This window comes from Ictidomys tridecemlineatus, chromosome 7, assembly GCF_052094955.1.
Source record: "Ictidomys tridecemlineatus isolate mIctTri1 chromosome 7, mIctTri1.hap1, whole genome shotgun sequence".
Taxonomy (NCBI): domain Eukaryota; kingdom Metazoa; phylum Chordata; class Mammalia; order Rodentia; family Sciuridae; genus Ictidomys; species Ictidomys tridecemlineatus.
The window spans coordinates 144,043,458-144,060,837 of NC_135483.1; the positions used below are offsets into that span (position 1 = coordinate 144,043,458).

General features: G+C 46.1%; 1 protein-coding gene and 2 long non-coding RNA genes across 5 annotated transcripts; 1 reads left to right on the top strand and 2 right to left on the bottom strand.

Moving 5' to 3' along the window:
* Window positions 1-230: 230 nt before the first annotated feature.
* On the bottom strand, window positions 231-2,253 carry LOC144365570 (uncharacterized). Its single transcript, XR_013424160.1, has 2 exons — window positions 1,693-2,253; window positions 231-861 (listed from the first exon to the last, which is right to left on the bottom strand). It is a non-coding gene; the product is annotated as an uncharacterized LOC144365570 (long non-coding RNA).
* A 10-nt stretch (window positions 2,254-2,263) lies between these two features.
* Window positions 2,264-5,169, top strand: Hoxd8 (homeobox D8). 3 transcript variants are annotated; one of them, XM_078017635.1, is made up of 3 exons: window positions 2,264-3,373; window positions 3,730-3,872; window positions 3,951-5,169. In XM_078017635.1, the coding sequence occupies exons 1-3, from the start codon at window positions 2,809-2,811 to the stop codon at window positions 4,023-4,025; spliced, it is 783 nt and encodes a 260-aa protein (XP_077873761.1). In that variant the 5' UTR covers window positions 2,264-2,808; the 3' UTR covers window positions 4,026-5,169. The 3 variants fall into 3 exon arrangements, with proteins under 3 accessions (XP_077873761.1, XP_077873760.1, XP_013213730.3); XM_078017634.1 differs by having other exon boundaries at window positions 2,266-3,373; window positions 3,733-5,169; XM_013358276.3 differs by having other exon boundaries at window positions 2,268-3,373; window positions 3,730-5,169.
* A 603-nt stretch (window positions 5,170-5,772) lies between these two features.
* Window positions 5,773-9,194, bottom strand: LOC120893063 (uncharacterized). Its single transcript, XR_005738019.2, has 2 exons — window positions 9,053-9,194; window positions 5,773-7,404 (listed from the first exon to the last, which is right to left on the bottom strand). It is a non-coding gene; the product is annotated as an uncharacterized LOC120893063 (long non-coding RNA).
* Between the last annotated feature and the right edge of the window lie 8,186 nt (window positions 9,195-17,380).

Below are 17,380 nucleotides of genomic sequence, written 5' to 3' on the forward strand. Positions count from 1 at the left end.
GTGTTGTTTTCCCAGCCCCACCTCATGAATCATACAGTTCTAAAAAGTGTCTTATATCATTGAGATTTGGGTTATCTCTTCTATTTGTTCCCAATTCCATTCCCAAACCCATTCATTTATCAGGGTTCAAACACCAGCGGGCACATAGCATGCAAGGGTGCTCGTACACACACACACACAAACACACAAACACGCACACACACTCCAAATAGTGAAATAAAAAGGCACCATTACAGAGTTACCATTATAGTTTTTATTGAAAATAATCTTTTAATTGGATGTTTGCAAAATAGAAGTATAAACCCTTAACTGTTAGAATCAGTTCCTTCCCCTCTGAATTCAAAGAAAGCTATCTGGTGATGCTTGGCAATAACAAAACGAAAACAACAAAAAAAAATTTTTTTTAATAATCTTACCCCCCTGTCACTCCTAAAACAAGTCTTCAGCCTTCTCTACTAAAATTTCAATAAAGCAGGGCTTTATTTCCAGATTCATTAACAATCTGTGTAACCTCACCATTTCCAGCCATTCCTTGTAGAAATAGTTGGGTCAGACAATATTATTTTTCTATGCCTTTCCATTTCAACCTTAATTTTTTCCATTTGTAAATGGTCCGCTGGACCGACCCTCAGGATGCCCAATCACACAAGCTGGGCCAACCCACAAGGAATGCCAGGATAATTGAAATCACTGGCCTGCTGCGACTTCGAAGCCATTTGGGTTTTTTAGGCATTACATTTGGTGTGGAAAGCCGGCGTGGTGTGTTGTAGCTTAAACCAGATCGTCCTTGGTGGGCTGGGCGTGTCTTTGAGGTCTGTTCCCAAGGCCAGTGGGTCTCATGTCCTCTCAACACTGGATTACCTAGAAGGGAAAGAGGCTCAGCATCCAAGGAACTCACGAAAAAGGCTGAGTAAAAGAGAGAAAAAATACTCAGCGGAGAACCATTACATTTACTGGAACACATATTAAATGGCATTTATTAAATGTTTTACATTTATTAAAACGGGAGAAGAGCGAAGAAGTGTGGAGAGAAAGTGGGTGGTGTAATGCCAAGCAACTCGGGAGAGAGCTGCTAAAATCAGGAATATTTTACCGATTCATACTCAACAATTCATACATAACTCTGGCTGCTTCTCCTCCTCTTTAATCACAAACTAGGCTTAACTTTTTCTTTTCTTTCGGGAAAAATTAGCAACTTTAAGATAAGCCTGGAGCCCACTTTCACACAGCTTATCTCATAGGTTAGGTGAATTAACTAGAATAGTTAGCAGAACACCGGGCCGCCTGCAGCAGCCTGGAACCAGCGCGATCCGAATGCCAGTCTTAAGGCTCCAAGGGGGACTCGCGAGTGTCGGTTCCCGGTGCGCCAGCGGGGGGGACAGTCTTTTCAGGTTTGCTCGCGCAGGCGTAGGGGCTGAGACCTGGGGGTCTCAAGTCCTGACCTAGGAAATGCCACCCATCCCAGCGTGAGTCCTCTTTTCTCGGCTAGAAACATTTCGGTCCGCTCCTCTATTTACTCCCTCAGCAGTACTAATGCCCCTCTTCCCACATTCTACAGTCTCCCCCGTTCCTAGTACTGACGTCTATCAAGGGTGAAATGATGGAAACTATATTCATGGGCATGATTTTCATTAAATATCAATTAACCTAGGAGCCTCAGCCAGGTATGCAGTGCGTCAATTGTAAATGTACCTCTCGTTTCCACAAGGCCCTTTCTGTTGGAAAGGACTTTGATTCGTTTGATAACGCCAAGAGTTGGGACCATACTTATGACCTTTAATCAAACTATTTAGACCCAACCAATTGCACGGTCCGGTCTGTCAACTTTGCTGGTCCAAGTTCCCCGTGTTCAGAAATGCAAAACTCATGGCCAGTCTTCATAGGGCTGTTCCAGGGGCTCTAGAAGGGAGTCATTTGCTCTGCAGCCTCCTGGGAGTGTCCTCCCTGCCTCCCCAAGTCTAAGGTTCTGCCGCGCCCCTTCTCAGCGGGCCAAGGCAGGCGTCCTCTCGGCCCGGGGGCACTGAGAGCCCTTGGCAGTGCGGCTTTATGGGCCCCCTTTAAGGCTGGCGGAGGCATCTCGGGGATGGAGTGAGGAGTCCCGTCGGACATACGGTTCGCCTCGCCTTCGCGTGGATCCCTCCGCGCGGTTATCTCGCCCCCATCTCGCTACCTCTCCTCGCAGTGGTGGGGTACGAAAATGCCTGGCCGGCGCGCACCGGGGCGGCGGCGAGACCGGCGGGAGGTGGGACCCGGGGGGGGGCGAGGGGAGAGGTAGCAACGGGCAAAGGTTTCTCTCCCCACCCCACTTTTGCCTCCAGAGCAGGACTTGTAAACTGAAGCAAAAAAAGAATATTCCCGCAGGCCGGGCGCACTTTTTTCTTGTCCCGGTGCGCTAGGGCCGCCTGGTGCCTGAGAGGAAACAGTGGAGGCAGCGGGGCAGGTCATCCAGGGCGTCGGCGATTATATTGCAGCCGAGCCGGTGCGCGCCAGGAGAGGCTGGGAAGGCGGCGGCGCGCGGGGGCTGGGCCAGGCCCCGCGACCCGCGAGGGAGGCGGCGCAAGGCCGAGGCGGCGGCGTCCCAGCCGGGCATGAATGCCCAGTAGCCGAGCACCCGGGCTGCTGGGCCTCTGAGGCGACGCGCACAAGGCGGGCGGGCGGCAGTAGCGACGTAGTCCGGCGGCCACAGCGGCGCGAGCGGCCGCCCCAGAGGCCCCCGCGGCACTGCGGCCGAGCCCAGGCGCGCTCCCTGACTGCTCCACGCCGCCCGCTTGTGCCGTCCTACGTCGGTCCTCGGCCGCCGCCGCCCGGATGAGTTCGTACTTCGTGAACCCGCTGTACTCCAAGTACAAGGCGGCAGCGGCGGGCGAGGCCATCAATCCCACTTACTACGACTGTCACTTCGCGCCCGAGGTCGGCGGCCGCCACGCCGCCGCCGCCGCCCTGCAGCTCTATGGCAACAGCGCCGCGGGCTTCCCGCACGCGCCCCCGCAGGCGCACGCGCACCCGCACCAGTCCCCGCCGCCCACGGGGCCTGGGTGCGGCGGTGGGGGCGGCCGGGGTCCGGGCCAGGATTACTTCCACCCGGGCGGGGGCAGCCCGGCCGCTGCCTACCAGGCCGCCCCACCTCCTCCTCCGCATCCTCCGCCTCCGCCGCCGCCTCCCCCCTGCGGCGGGATTGCCTGTCACGGGGAGCCCGCGAAGTTTTACGGATACGATAACTTACAGAGACAGCCGATTTTTACGACCCAGCAAGAGGCCGAGCTGGTACAATATCCTGACTGTAAATCGTCCAGTGGTAATATTGGCGAGGACCCAGACCACTTAAATCAGAGCTCGTCTCCTTCTCAAATGTTTCCCTGGATGAGACCACAAGGTTGGGATGCCTTTTTTTTTTTTTTTAAGAGGGGAGAAATCTGCTTTCATCTCACGTTCTAGCTTTAAAACTCCCCTTTCCTCTCCCTCTCCCGCTCCTTTTCTTTCTTGTTTAGCCGCGGTGGCTCTCATTCATAAAGTAATAAGGTTTTTTTAAAAGTAAAGATGATAGGGACAAAATAGTTGTGAAGACCTTGTCTCTGCTTCTCTTGCCTGCAACACTCTGTATATACAGAGCTGAAGAGCACTCTGTATATTTCACCCGTTAGACCCATTTCAGAAACCTCCAGCAACTTGCAGAGACAAATGCCATTGCAGTTTTTTAAACGTTGATTTCCACCTTTTTGTTTTAACCAGCAGCTCCTGGTAGACGAAGAGGAAGACAAACCTACAGTCGCTTCCAAACCCTTGAGCTGGAAAAGGAATTCCTTTTTAACCCTTATCTGACCAGGAAGAGAAGAATTGAGGTTTCCCACGCCCTAGCCCTCACTGAGAGACAGGTAAAAATCTGGTTTCAGAATAGGAGAATGAAATGGAAAAAGGAGAACAACAAGGACAAATTTCCCGTTTCCCGGCAGGAGGTGAAGGACGGGGAAACTAAAAAGGAAGTCCAAGAGCTGGAGGAAGACAGAGCTGAAGGCCCGACAAATTAACTTCTACCTTTAAAATTTTACCACAGACTATTAAAACTAATGGTCAACATATGCTGGTGGACACCACCTATTTTCTTTTTTTGGAAAGGACCTTACCTGTGTTTCAAGCTACCTTCATGTCACTGCTCTTGAGGTTTCTGCGCTTTGAGAGGGATTTGGGTGTTTAAATAAATTTTCTAGTATTGCATAGAAGCAATACCTGGGCTGTCCTATGAAAGGGTAATTTGATACTGACCTTGTAGCTATATTTTTATAATGGTAGTTTCTAATGTCTGAACTGGTGATTTGCCTCAACAACGTAAACTTCCTAATTATTAGCACAAATAATTGAATATGAAATGCTATATTAATCAAACAAGTGCACTTGAACAACTTAAATCTTTTCTTTATGGTGAGTAAATTAAGTATTAATTTTTTAAAAATTATGCCTGAAGAATTTTTACTTTATATTATTTGATTAAAATGTATTATTTATGTTTTTCTTTATGCTTTTATAATGAATGGTTCAGGTGCCTTTTGTTTACTTCTAAAGTAGTTAAAGGTTTCTCTGAGTATTTTGTTGATGTAATATATCAGGGAAAAGTCTGGGCCAAATATTTGAAAAGCACATGTTAGCTAAAGAGTATAATTGTAGTCCAGGCTCTGGCAGCTTCCTTGAACTTCGGGAAAATGTTGGGCCAGTGACAAAAGTTTCAGGACGTCACAATTGACATTTAATCATTTTTCTATAGTCCATACAAATTATGGCAATTAAATAATCTAGAGTGAATTAATACTTGAAAAACCATTTATAACATTTTCACTCATTAACCTTTCACTCTGGCAAGTCGCCTTGCTTTCATTTTGAACCTCACTTGTAATCGCCTGAAATTGCTTGGTCTCTACACTAGGGCCACCACTGTGATTCTGTTTGAGTATGTGCCATATTTATTTGTATTTCCTTCGCTCTGTTCGCATGCTCCTTTTAAGCCAATTTGCTATGGGTATCTCAGATGACGGTTGGTATGGTCCTCTGCTGTTCTTCAGGAGAACTATGGCCTCACATATTTGAAACAAACCCTGAGAGCAAATGCAGAAAACTCGAGTGTAAACAACGTCTCCAGAACATAGCTAGCTCCTTAATAAAGAAATGAATCTTTCTAGAGCTAATGTCTTTGAGCGCCGCAAATGTTCCTTTTACTGAATTACATACAATAGCCAGTGTCCTTATAAGGCAGCAACTTGCTCAAGGCTTCTGTCTGATAAGAAAGGGTTGGGGGTAACACACTTCCCATGCTTTTTTTTAAAAAATAAAAAAAGAAAGCTGGGATGGGGGATGCTCTTGTAGTCAAGAGAGCTGGCTATACTATCTGTGTTTCATCTTGCTGGTAATCCTGCTAAGATGTTATGAAAGCTTTGAACTTCCGCAAAGTACTCAAATTGTAGGCCCGGTAGGGGACATCCCAGAGTCCAGGTTATGCCACAATTTAATTCCCCTGATTCCCATTGATGCTGGGTTTTGGCATCTGTTATTAACAAGGTATCCATTTCCCATTGGAGCCTGCTCTTGCAGCTGCCATTTTACAGGGGTGGGGGGAATGTAGGAAGGGAGAGGGAAGAAAATTAAGAAAAGTATTGTTTTTTCCCCCAAAATGGAAAGCATCTTTATTAGATAGATGTTGAAAAGCTCTTTTTATTTTAGCCATTTATTTTTAAAGAGGCACATTTGTCTGTTTGTACATGGTGCTGGGAATAGATTAGAGACACATTTTAATTTCCAGAGTGGTTTTTATTGCACAGGTAAGAAAAGATGATCTTTAGTTTGGGGCCAGTCTTGCCTGCCCCCTTAGGTATTGCCAGGCATCTTTCTGCTGTTCCACTAACCAGAGAAATATTGGTATTGGCCAGGTCAGAGATGAAGCACCACCTACCTGGCTTTCCACCCTGGGAAGAGGCTCTTTAATCCAGGAAAGACAGTTTTAAAACATGGGTGGCCAAGGCTAAAACACTTGGATGAGAGGAGACAGCTGCAAATGCACATGCTGGATTTGAGAATGTTTTGCATTGTGTGCTGCTGCCTGAAATATTGGCTATTACAGAGAAGGATGCCTAGGGCTGATGGCATGGCTGGGGAGCAGCCCCAAGCATAAACTATCCAAAGACCTGTGCTTATCTAAACTCTAGTTGGTTTAAGGGAGTCTTCTGTATATTAGCAAAACTTGATCTCCCACTCAAAAATGCTCCCCAAATATCACTTTTAGAGCTATAGATTTGAGCAAGTCTCTTTATTAGGTGAGGGACCTAGTGCATGAGTAGAGGTGGAAAGGTGAAGGGAAGGTAAAAATATCCCTTCCTTGGCATTCTGTGCTGATCTGGAAATGAACCTTCTGACCCTGCTGGTCCCCTAAACCATGATCATAGCTCATATACAGAAAATGACTTCATTTCAATAACTGATATATTTGAGAAATTAGTTTGTACATATACATAGATTATACACATGGAGAAAGTGTTAGTTATGAATGTAGGTATATGTATTTTCTTCTGTAGTTAGAAAACACATAGGTTTGTCTCCAAATAAAGACCCTGAGGAGTTACACATCACACATATTCGCCACCTTCTCTTACAATGGCTAGACATCTCCACCCCTCCATCATGGTAGCTCATATAGACAGAGGAACAGTGACGAACACCCAAGTTGCCTTTCTAATTGGCTCAGATCGGTAAACATTCAAGCTTTGTAGCAACAAACAAACATTTTTTGCTGCAAAAATTTGCATAAATCTTCAGAGAACCCTTTGCAAATCCAGGCAGTGCTTTTTGTGCCCAGAGCTGCAGCAATATGCCTAAGCCTGTAAGAAAAAATAGGACCCTCCAATGTTAACAATGAAAAAGCTAAGCTTTCCAAGTGAATTAGGCTTTGTACTTGCAAGAATGAGAAACACAAAAGAGGATGTAGGTCTCAGTCAAGAGAAAAGACAGTTCAGGGATGCCATTTTGTAAGGTTCCACAAAGATCAATGCATTGCTTACTTCTGCACAGAAGGGGAAAAAGCAAATATGGCTGCCACTTAGTGCCAAGAGTCTCTTCCCAGTCCTCGTTCCACAAGTTGAAAAGGAGGGTCATGAAGCTCTGCTTTATTTGGGTAAAAGGGGAGAAAATAAAAAGACAAATTGATTATTGAGATTATTTCTCAGAAAATTTTTAGAATTCAACACTCTTTTCTCAGTTCATGTGTATAGATCAGTAGAAAGTGTTCTAGACTTGAGAGGGCCCAACAACTTGCTCCAACTCCTTGTGTAATAAAACATTTTTTAGTCTTCAATGCAGAAAGTGTTGCCATTTCACATTCAAGCTTTTGTCTTCTACTTCCAAGGTATTTTCTGAGTCCTTGGGCATCTGGGGGTGGGAAGGGGAAGAGAGAATATTTGAATGAACTCTTGTCTGCTTCTGTGGTTCCCTTTAGCAAAATTAGGACCCATTGGCTTTTCTAGAAAGAATATGACTTTTGCTGACAAATGGCAACAGAAGTCCTTTAATAAAAAACATCCAAGGTCATCTGAATTTCCTCATAGGTTACAAATTGCCTATTCCAGAGGATGGTGTTCCATTTCCTGCTGAAGTCTACATTCGCTGAGGTACTTAGTGTGAAGATGGTACTAGTAGAGAACTTAAACACACATAACCAATATAAAATATAAACATTGTTAGTAGTCCTTAAAGGCTATCTTTAAGGAAAAGATTGGCAATATGCTGGCGGGGTAGGCGGGGAGAGATAACCTTTTTCAGGCACATACTGAAACCTGGATGACCATGCCCATGAGGGGAATACTGGAGGCCAGCTGAAGACATTTACTTTCAGGCAGAGTTCTATGAAAAATCCAAAGATGTGACACCTGCCTTTGAGGAAAAACATTATTATTTTTGACTGGTTTTGGGGAGTCACTCCTTTTCTGAACAGAAAAAGGAGAAAGGAGCCCTCCTCTTCACAACTGCATTAAATAGACTTTTCAATGGGCAAATATTTGGGGTTCAAGGAGAAAAAGAGGAGCTAGGATTGAATTTCACAGAAATGAGAATTGCTTTCAGAGGGGACCTAAAGCAAGGAATTTCAGAGGGGATCCCAAATGATCACTTGTAACCCAAGACTGTCTAGGAGGATGTTTATGCGGAGACACTGACCAAACAGTGGATGCCCAAACTGTTATTTTGGAGAGGTTGACAAGTACTTAAAACCATTTTAGCTATTGGACTGGTTGGTAATTCTTATACCAAAGAAATCCCCAGCAAATGGAAGATCTGAATTTATGTTGGAGAGGAGTGGGAGGGGAGATTGTGCTTTCTTGGTCTGCAGAGCCCAGATTTTCTGGGCAAGATCACTGGGGTAGGCTTGCCTTAGGTAAGAGGGTAAAAATGAAAGTGCTTGGCTACCCCTCTGGACAAGCCTTTTATGAAGGGAAGGGAGGAGAAGCCAAGTTATCAAGGTAGTGGAAGACATTGGGGGTTTGCAGGAGGAATGACCTCCTTAGCACCTGAGCCAACCATATCCAACAGGGCAGCCAAAGGCACAGAGGTTTTAAGCCAAATTAAATACACACACACACACACACACACGTTCCTAGAAAAAGAAGAGAGGAGAGGCGGGGAGCGAGGGAGAAAAGAGAGAGAGAGGGTGGAGAGGAAAGAGAGAAAGACCAACAGACCTGGGAGACAAGAGGAAAAAAGGACTGGAGGAGTGAGACTGAGAGAGAGAGAAAGGAGGGAGAGAACAGCAAAAAGCGAGAAAAAGAAAGACGGGGAAGAGGAAAAAACATGGCGCTTGCGAGCTGTATGTGCAAAATCCGCAAGGAATTGCAGTAAATTCCTTTTTGTTTGAAGAAAATTTACAACTTGGTAATAGACCTTTTTATGACCTATTTGCGGTCGTCATTGGCTGCGGCTGGTCATGTGCAGGCGCCGCTCGCCTTCACGGCCTTTTTCCTGATTTCCCAGGCGAATTTCCCCCCGCATTCTGCTTTCCCAGAGCCTCACCCCCTCTTTTTCTAACCTTTGTCTCTGCAGAGGTGGGCTCCAGTCGGCGGCTGCGGGGTTGCGGGGTCCGTTGCGGCCTCGGCTCCTGCCCGGCGCCGGGCCTGACCCTACCGCCGCTAGCTCCGGACGCACCGCGGCCGCCTCCGGAGCTGGTGGGGAGCCCGGAAGGAGCCCCAGGCGCCGAGCCCCCCGCCGGCGCTGACACCGCCTGCCGGCAGCAGCAGGCCTGCTCCGAGTGACTAGCCGCGCGGTTCCGACGCGGTTTCTTCTCCAACATGAGCCAGTTCCTGCTGCCCAGAGTGCGCGCAGCCAGGCTGTGCTTAGTGGATTACAGCAGCCGCCCAGGCCGACCGCCGGCTCCCGCTGGACAGCCTCCGGGTAAGAGTCACCCCTTCCCCGCGCCCCGAGAGCTGCCAGCGAAGAGCTCGAAGTGCCAACCGCTTAGCGCGGTTCGAGGAGCCCAGCCCAGCCCCCTATACATCCCTGGAACCTAGGGGTCACTGTATGCACCCCTGCCCTCTAATCCATCCCCAGGATGTCCCTTGGGGCCCGGGTGGGGACCTGCTGGGCTCAGAAGTCGAAGGGGGAAAGTCTGGTTTCCTCCAGAGGTGGGCAGTAGCAGATAGGATCCCACTGACTAAATCAAGAGCCCCTCAATCCCGACCTTGGATGAATGGTGTGAAGATGGTTCCTGAGTATTTTAGCTTTGTTGGAATTGTGGGGGGTCAATAAAGGCACCCTGTAGAATAAGACGTTGGTTTTGCGGTTTGTCTATGTTCCGAGGTACCTGAGAGGCTGACAGGTGTTTTTTGAGGGTTAGAGCTTTGGATGGGGGTGGGGTGGATTCTGTGTACTCAGAGTGTGCTTGTTTTTTTTTTTTTTTTTAATCGAGGCTTTGATAATGATGCTGGTTAATTTCTAGGGTTTAAGGTTTATTGGGCCTTGGGTATGGGATAAAATTTTAAATATTTCTTTAGTGCTCAGGGGATTTTTTAAAAAAATAACAACTCAAAATAGGTTTCTTCCGAATCTGATAGTCTCTCAGATGAATTTGGATTATTTTATGCTACAAAATGGATGCAAGGTTTGGGAATTAATAGTGTCAAAAAAAAAAAAACTGGAGCACATCTTAGGATAAACCCAACAGACATTTCAGAAATGCAAAGCACTGTAAATTCAAACACCGGGTGTTTTTGTCTTTTGCCAGAGTAGCAAAAGAGTAGGTCTTTTGGCTTTCTAAATGTATTGGGGGGTTTTGCCTTCCAATAAACATTACATAGCAACATTTTCCTCTCTGCTTCAAAACTACTGAACCACACATTTGTTAGGGGGGAAAAACGTAGAAAATTTTTATACTGCTTTTCCCTCACAGATTTTGAATGGCACTTGAGGATGCAGTTTGCAAATCCTATTGCCTAATTCCTTCATGAATATTGTGAAATATGAAAACCTTTAGACAATCTGCCGCATTGCGCATGGGGTCTAACTGCGCATGTCAGGGTATCATCCCCAAAGCACCTAATAGCAAATCCTTATTGTTCCCCCAAACATTTCAGTGTAACAGTGTTGGCTGGAAGAGCATTTCTGAACAATATATGCCATATTTATAGAAAGATATTTTTAGGTATTAGCTATGGGATTATGTTCATTTCAAAATGGCGGGCCACAATTTGTGGTCAGTGACATCTGCAGGATTGTCCTAAGTCACTAACTCTGATCACTAACAAATAATGAATTCTTAAGTGATATTTTTTTATTTGGAGTTTCTGTATTTTGTAATTATTTCTTTACCAGTTTGATGATGTTGAGATCATTCTTTGATATCTGTAGAAAGTAGACTTGAGCAGGGTTCATTCATAGGCCCGGCCAGGAACTGGAGGTCAGCTGGAGCAAGGGTGGGGGTAGGAGTGAAATTGTGGCTCTAATGAACAAGCTGTGGGTTCAGAGCTTCAAACACTTTTCTCCAGGTTCATGGCCCAGTGAGTTCAAGCTGCAAAGAACCAAGGTAGTCTGCAGGTTCCATTATGCAGCAGAAGGTGATGTCATGGGCAGATATAGAGGATTGAGGAGCTCTTTGTAAGCCCCATAATAGCACTGAGCTCATTTGAAAGATATGGTTGATTGTATCTAGAGGAATAATGCAAATTATATTTCAACTCAGGCCATTTAGTCCACGAGGAAACTAGTTGGGGTTGTTGCCACTGACGAAATTGCCCTGTTGTCTCTGTTAAACCGACAACAACTGAAATGAAACGAAATTTAAAAACCCTTGTACCCTAAGAGCTCAGAGTCCAGGAAATGTAGCTCCTAGCGTCCTTGACCAGACCTTTGTCCATTTATAGATTAGGAAGCCAGTAAACTTGTCGGGGCCTCAGTGTGTCTCTGGGTCAGGCTGTGGTCCGGCTTGTGATCTCTGGGAGGACCAGGAAGAAGAGCCAAGCTCACTCTTAAAAATGTGGCCAAGAATTAGAACTGAAAACCAACTGTGTTTTCCCATCAGATATTTTTCCAAACAAATATATTTCACCAGAGTTCTGTTCTCTGAATCCGTGAGGCAGGAGAAATCGGAACAAAGACAGTATTTCACCCTGGGCTGGCAGGCAGCTGTTAGAGGTATTTACGGCCTCGCCGCACTGCGGCGACCAGGCAGGGATTGTGGGGGGCACCGGAAGCTGGGGAGAAGCTACCAAGAACTCAGATTCCGATTTAAATCCAATTTAGAGCCATGTTTTGGGAAATGATGTAAATAGATATCGTCTTGTTAGGGATTGGTCCCTTAGACTTGATACTTTTGCAGAAAGAGGGAAAAGTTGTGTTCTCTGAACATAAGGTGGTTTTCCCCGTGTTGATGGACGACTAAGGGAAAGAAGTGCCCTAGATATGAAATTTCAGATCCGAATGACAACACAGAGTTATCATTGACAACACTACGATTTTGTTGGTTTGGTGGTACAGGGCTTGCAAATCGGAATGGATGAGGCTTTTTAGTACAGGTTTTCCTGAAAAAGAAAAGTACATTTCCTGCCTTTTCCAGACGGGGCTTCGAAGCCCCTTTGCAGCCAAGCGAAGGAGTAGAGGGTGGTGCCGAATACCGCACTCCGCAGGGCACGCAGCGGGCACAGCTCAGTGCCCCGCAACGTCGACCACGCGCGCTAGTCTGGCGCATGTGCAGTGAAATAGCCCAGCCCAGGGATTCAACCAGTGCGGCATGGGTGGGGGGAGGGGGCCAGTGGACTCCTGGCAGGAAGATACAACCGGATCTCTCCATTACCCCTTCCCTCAGGATTCGCTCCTCTCCATTCCTTTATTCCAGCCTTCCGTCTAAATATAGCCAAAGAGTTTTGCCTCGCTACATTATTTTCAATCGTGATTTACCACCCCCCACCCCGATTTAAATCTGTATTTTTAGAAACAGGCTGCAAACACCAGTTAGTAGCCCATGGAGACGATCTTTTTTTAAAAGGTATTTCTACAGCTATAGACATAGATATATTTGACCCTCGGGGAAGTGTATAGATTTCGGTTTTTTTTTTCAGCCTGGTGCGTCTGCTTTGGGAAGAGGCCTTTCCTCTTGGCGCCTGTTCAAACCGCCAAATTTAAGGCCAATCTTTCAGGCAGACCATTCCCGGATCTTGTTACGCCAGCGCAGCACGTTCGAGGGCTGGGGTGGGGAGAGCGGCTCAGCGGAGTCAAGTAAATAAATAAATAAACCGACAAACTGGACGGATTTTCTGCCTGGGCTCGTCTAATTAATGGGGGATGCGCGCTTCTGGGCCACGGGCTTGTTTTCTGTGCTGGGGGGTGGGGTGGTGAGAGACAGCCCTCGGGGACCTTAGAGGACGAGCCTCTGGTGCTGGGAGACCTCCACCCGCTGGACGAAGCCCCAGAACGGGGGTTTCCGGGGCTGCCTGTCTCTCTGCTCTGCTGTCTAGCACCTTGTCCAGGAGGAGGCGCTGTAGGACAAGCGTCTCGCGGGCTGCGGCGACGCCGCTGATGCCCCGGGCGGGAGCTGACTGGGCGGTGTGGGGGGAAGAAGAGGACACGTGAGCCGCCCCTCCCTCTCCCAGCTCTCCGCCTCTGCGAGCAAAGTGCATTGAGCCTTGGACGAAAGTCCGAGATGCTTTGCCCATACTCAGGGGTCTCTTCTTCTGACAAGCAGAGGAGACAGCTCCGAGGCCCCAAGGGCCTTAAAGCCAGTGCTGGGATATTGGGACCACCTCGTTTTCTCCGCCTTCCCAGAGGGGGCGCGATTTCCGAAAGCTGTGCTCCTAGGAACCATCAACTAGGATCCTGTGATGGGGCAAGCTGCTCCCAGCCCATTGGTTTCCAGCCAGACTACCTCTAGCTGCTTCTCCTGTCATTTGCCCTACCCTCAGATTCCTGTTGCCTTCAAAAAGCACTTTGTGCAGAGCCTCCTACAACAAGCTGATGGGATTCGCCCCTGCTCACTTAGAACCAGGCCTGGATCCTGTGACTCCTAACAGACTTTAAGAACTCCTGGGCAAAACCCATTTATTTCATGACTTGAGAACTACACCTGTGTGTTTCTACTCTTCTCAACACCATGCATACACCCTTTACCCAACATTTGGCTCATTTCAGGCCTTTGGTGGGCTCTACAGGCATTTCTTGCACCAGAAGTTAACACCCAACTTTAACAACTGGCTCTGATCAACCCCACTGATGACCTATTGTCTCCTAGCAATGCAGACTTTTGCCCCCTTCTCTCCCTACTCCGGAGCAATGATTTCACTGAAGATTTCTCAGTCCCCTCCTAGACTATCTGAATCAGAATGTCCAGATATGGTACCCAGGGACCTGCAGTTTTAAAACGCCCCACCCCAGAACAAATTAGATACACACTTATGTTTAAGAACCACTGGTCAAATGTCTCCCCTGCTTGGTTCTTTGTTCTCCTGAAGCTGTGTTAATTGTCTGTCTCTACAACTAGGCATCTCCCAGAGATCCTGGGGCTCCATCTGTGATTTTTTTTTTTTTACACTGACTACCACAAAGGCTGAGTAATTGTCTCATTCAGGGAGTCTCCTAGATCCTTACTTTTGGCTAAGAAATTTCAAAGAGAGCTGGTTCTGCATTCAAAACACCTTGAATTCTAACCTACACTCTAACACTTACCTGCCATGTGACTTTTAGGCAAGTTGGACAAACTCTCTAAGCTTGTTTCCTAGTTTGAAAAGTAGGGATAATGAGTACCTTCAAGGGTGGTTGTGTGGATTTTTACTTATACTATTATATGTTAGGCACTGTTTGCTTTACTTTAATTCACTACTTAAGTATTTACAGTGGTATTTGGGGACAATAATTCAAATCATGTTCCTAATTATTATTATCCCTTTTATGCTTAGCAATCAGACTTACCAGCCAAAAGAGACTTGGTCCAAACACCAAATCCTGGTGGGTTTTTTGTTTGTTTGTTTGTTTTTTGTTTTTTCACTGCTGGGGATCAAATCCAGTACTTCCATGCACATTAGGCAAGTGGTCTACCACTGAGCTACACCTTTAGCCTTCATCAAATCCTTAAATTCTACAAAGAACAAAAGAGGCTTGGCCACACAGGAAGTAGTCCCAAGAGGACAAAGTTCTGGGTTCTATCTTTTTACTGCAGTGGGCAGCATAGAACCTGGCCTATTGAGAATCAGTGCCTAGCACATACTTTTATCAGGGCTATACCTAGGAGGAAAGTGTACCTAGCTTCTTCGTGTGAAGGAGTCTCATCTCACACAGGCATGTCTTCTAACAAAGAGGGCTTCAGGTCCTTCCTGAGAGCAGGTCCCATTTCCTAGCCCCCACAGTCATCTTCATCACTACCATTTCCTCCTATCAGTCACACCCACCTGGCTGGTTCTCTTACTCTTCTGTAGCTCCAGAGGAAGGACTTTCTTTAGTCTCTTGAAATCTGAGGTGGGGAAGGAACTCAAAAGGCCAATGGGCAACAGCAGAGGAAACTAGGGACCACCCCCTTCCATCCACCCCACCCCTTAATCTGCTTGTGCACTGATATCACTGAGCCCCAGATCACAACTCAGGCCAGAGTTATGCCAAGGTGTGTCTTAGAGAGACTTTATTCTTCACAGTCTCTATTGGCTCTTCCAATTCTTTGTATCTTTTTATTTATTTACTTTATTTCCTGGTACTGAGGATTGAATGGAGTGCTTTTACCACTGAGCTATATCCCCAGCCCTTTATTTACTTATTTAGGTATTAGGGATTGAACCCAGGGGCACTTAACCACTGAGTCACATCCCCAGCACCTTTTTATATTTTATTTAAAGACAGGGTCTCACTAAGTTGCCTAGGACCTCACTAAGTTGCTGAAGCTGGCTTTGAACTTGTGATCCTCCTGCTTCAGCTTCTTGACCTGCTGGAATAACAGGTGTGCACAATCAAGCCTGGCATTTATTTTTTATTTTGAAACAGGTTGCCCTGGCTGACCTCAAACATGAGATCCTCACATGACTTTTTATATCTTTTATGCAGAGTTATATAAATACTACTTCAGTGTGTACATATGCATACATCTGCAACCAGGTGTATCTCCTTAGCTCTGGCTTCATGACATCTCCCTATAGGTATTTTTACACAAGGCCTTCTCCACAGCTGTGGCTGAGCTGCTTCTCTCGACTTCATTAGAAGTCCATGTAGGCAAGATGTTCTCTGAAAAGAGTCTTTTCACCTATAAGCCCTGTCAGGTGGAGTCTGTCCATGGCCTTGGGTGAGAGCACTCAAATTCCCTAGCCACTTCCAACTTCTGTGCCATCTAACCTCAGTATTCTTATTATAATTTAGATGGCTACTGTAACTCCTACCCTTCTTGGAACCATTGGAACCCTTTTTGGCCCTGACCCTGAGTCAGACATCCTTTTCTTTGGGAAGGGGTCTTATATCCCACAATTGGCCTTTTCTGCTGGGATCAACTTTTCTTCCCATAGGACTCCAAACAAGCTCCAATGATTCCATTGTGGAGGAGAGGGGAGGAAGGTGTTATGCTTTGAATAGTACAGTACCAGTAATGTACTGGTAATATATAATAATAGTACCTGAACCACATTTTTATCCTGCTCATCCCTTCTCTGGCTTTAACCCAGCCTGTGCCTAAAGTACTAACTCTGGGCATTCTCCTTACTCCTTCTGCCTTTGCCCAGGAAGTTCATGGAGTTCATCCAAAGCCCCAGTCTCTACCTGTCCTTTCTGGTTGTTCAAACATTTAGTTTAAGAGGAGAACTCAACACCATCTCCAGGCAAAAGGCCTCCTACAGTCAAGATCCCTGGGGCCACATAGCAGAGGGCTGACTTGCATTACATTTCAATAGAGCTGCAGCCTCCTGAATCCCTTCCTCTCTCGCCCTGGAACAGCTGTGGCTTCCATGTTGGAGAAGTCATACAAGGGGCCCTGTCTTATGGAAGCTGACCAGGCAGAAATTCCCAAGACTTGCTCTTTCTAAGTATGTGGGAAGGGACAATACCAAAGTTCTACTTTACTCAGAAACTAATTCCTTAAAGATTTTTAAAAAGGCTCATTCTCCCCCTAACACATACAGACTATTACCACCACTCCTACCATTGAGTCTTTGGGAACCTCCCAAGCTCCCACATTGCTAGCTGTGCTCTTCCCATTCATGCTCAGCTTGTCTTTCCAGTTCCCTCACTCTCTTTCATCTACAGAATCCCAGGACATTGGGGGTGGGGGAGACAAAGGACAATTGTAGGAAGTGGACACTTTCGCTTTAATAACTTTGCCTGAGTGTCCTAAGATCAGAAAATGATAGAAGATGTTTGTCTCAATATATCCTATTCTTCCCTCCTTTTTCTTACTCCTTTTCTCTCATTGTATAAATACACACAGTAGACTGTAAAATGTTATCTTCTGGTGTAAGCTACAGTGAAGGTTGCAAGCAAGTCTCAATTGCCATCCTTCATCACTATTCACCCCAAAATATCTACTGAGCCCTGATTAGGAGAAGGCACTGTTCCAAGCACTGTTTCTCCTCAGCTTGCCTTCTTCTTACCTCAGTCCCATAAAAATCTCATAATAATTGCCTAAAAAGTCATGATTAATCCCTTCATTAATATGTTATTAACTCAAAAACAAACTTTTCTCAATATTCAAACTTTTATTTTTTTAAACAGGTGATAAATAAAGATTAATTTCAAAGCTGCTCACTTGGTGCTAATGGAATTTGAAACAACTTTTTGAAGGGTTATCTATACTCATTATTTTGATAACAGATGCCACATACTGCAAACAAAATAAAATTTACTTATGTGGATAATGGAATATAAAAGGGTGAGGAATGGATGTCCTATTGTCTGGGCTAATAGCCAA

Bases quoted from the DNA above. Each gene is read 5' to 3' on its own strand.
- Hoxd8 (XM_013358276.3), top strand. From the start codon at position 2,809: ATGAGTTCGTACTTCGTGAACCCGCTGTACTCCAAGTACAAGGCGGCA. The intron at 3,374-3,729 runs GTTGGGATGCCT...TGTTTTAACCAG, and splicing joins TCCCTGGATGAGACCACAAG to CAGCTCCTGGTAGACGAAGA.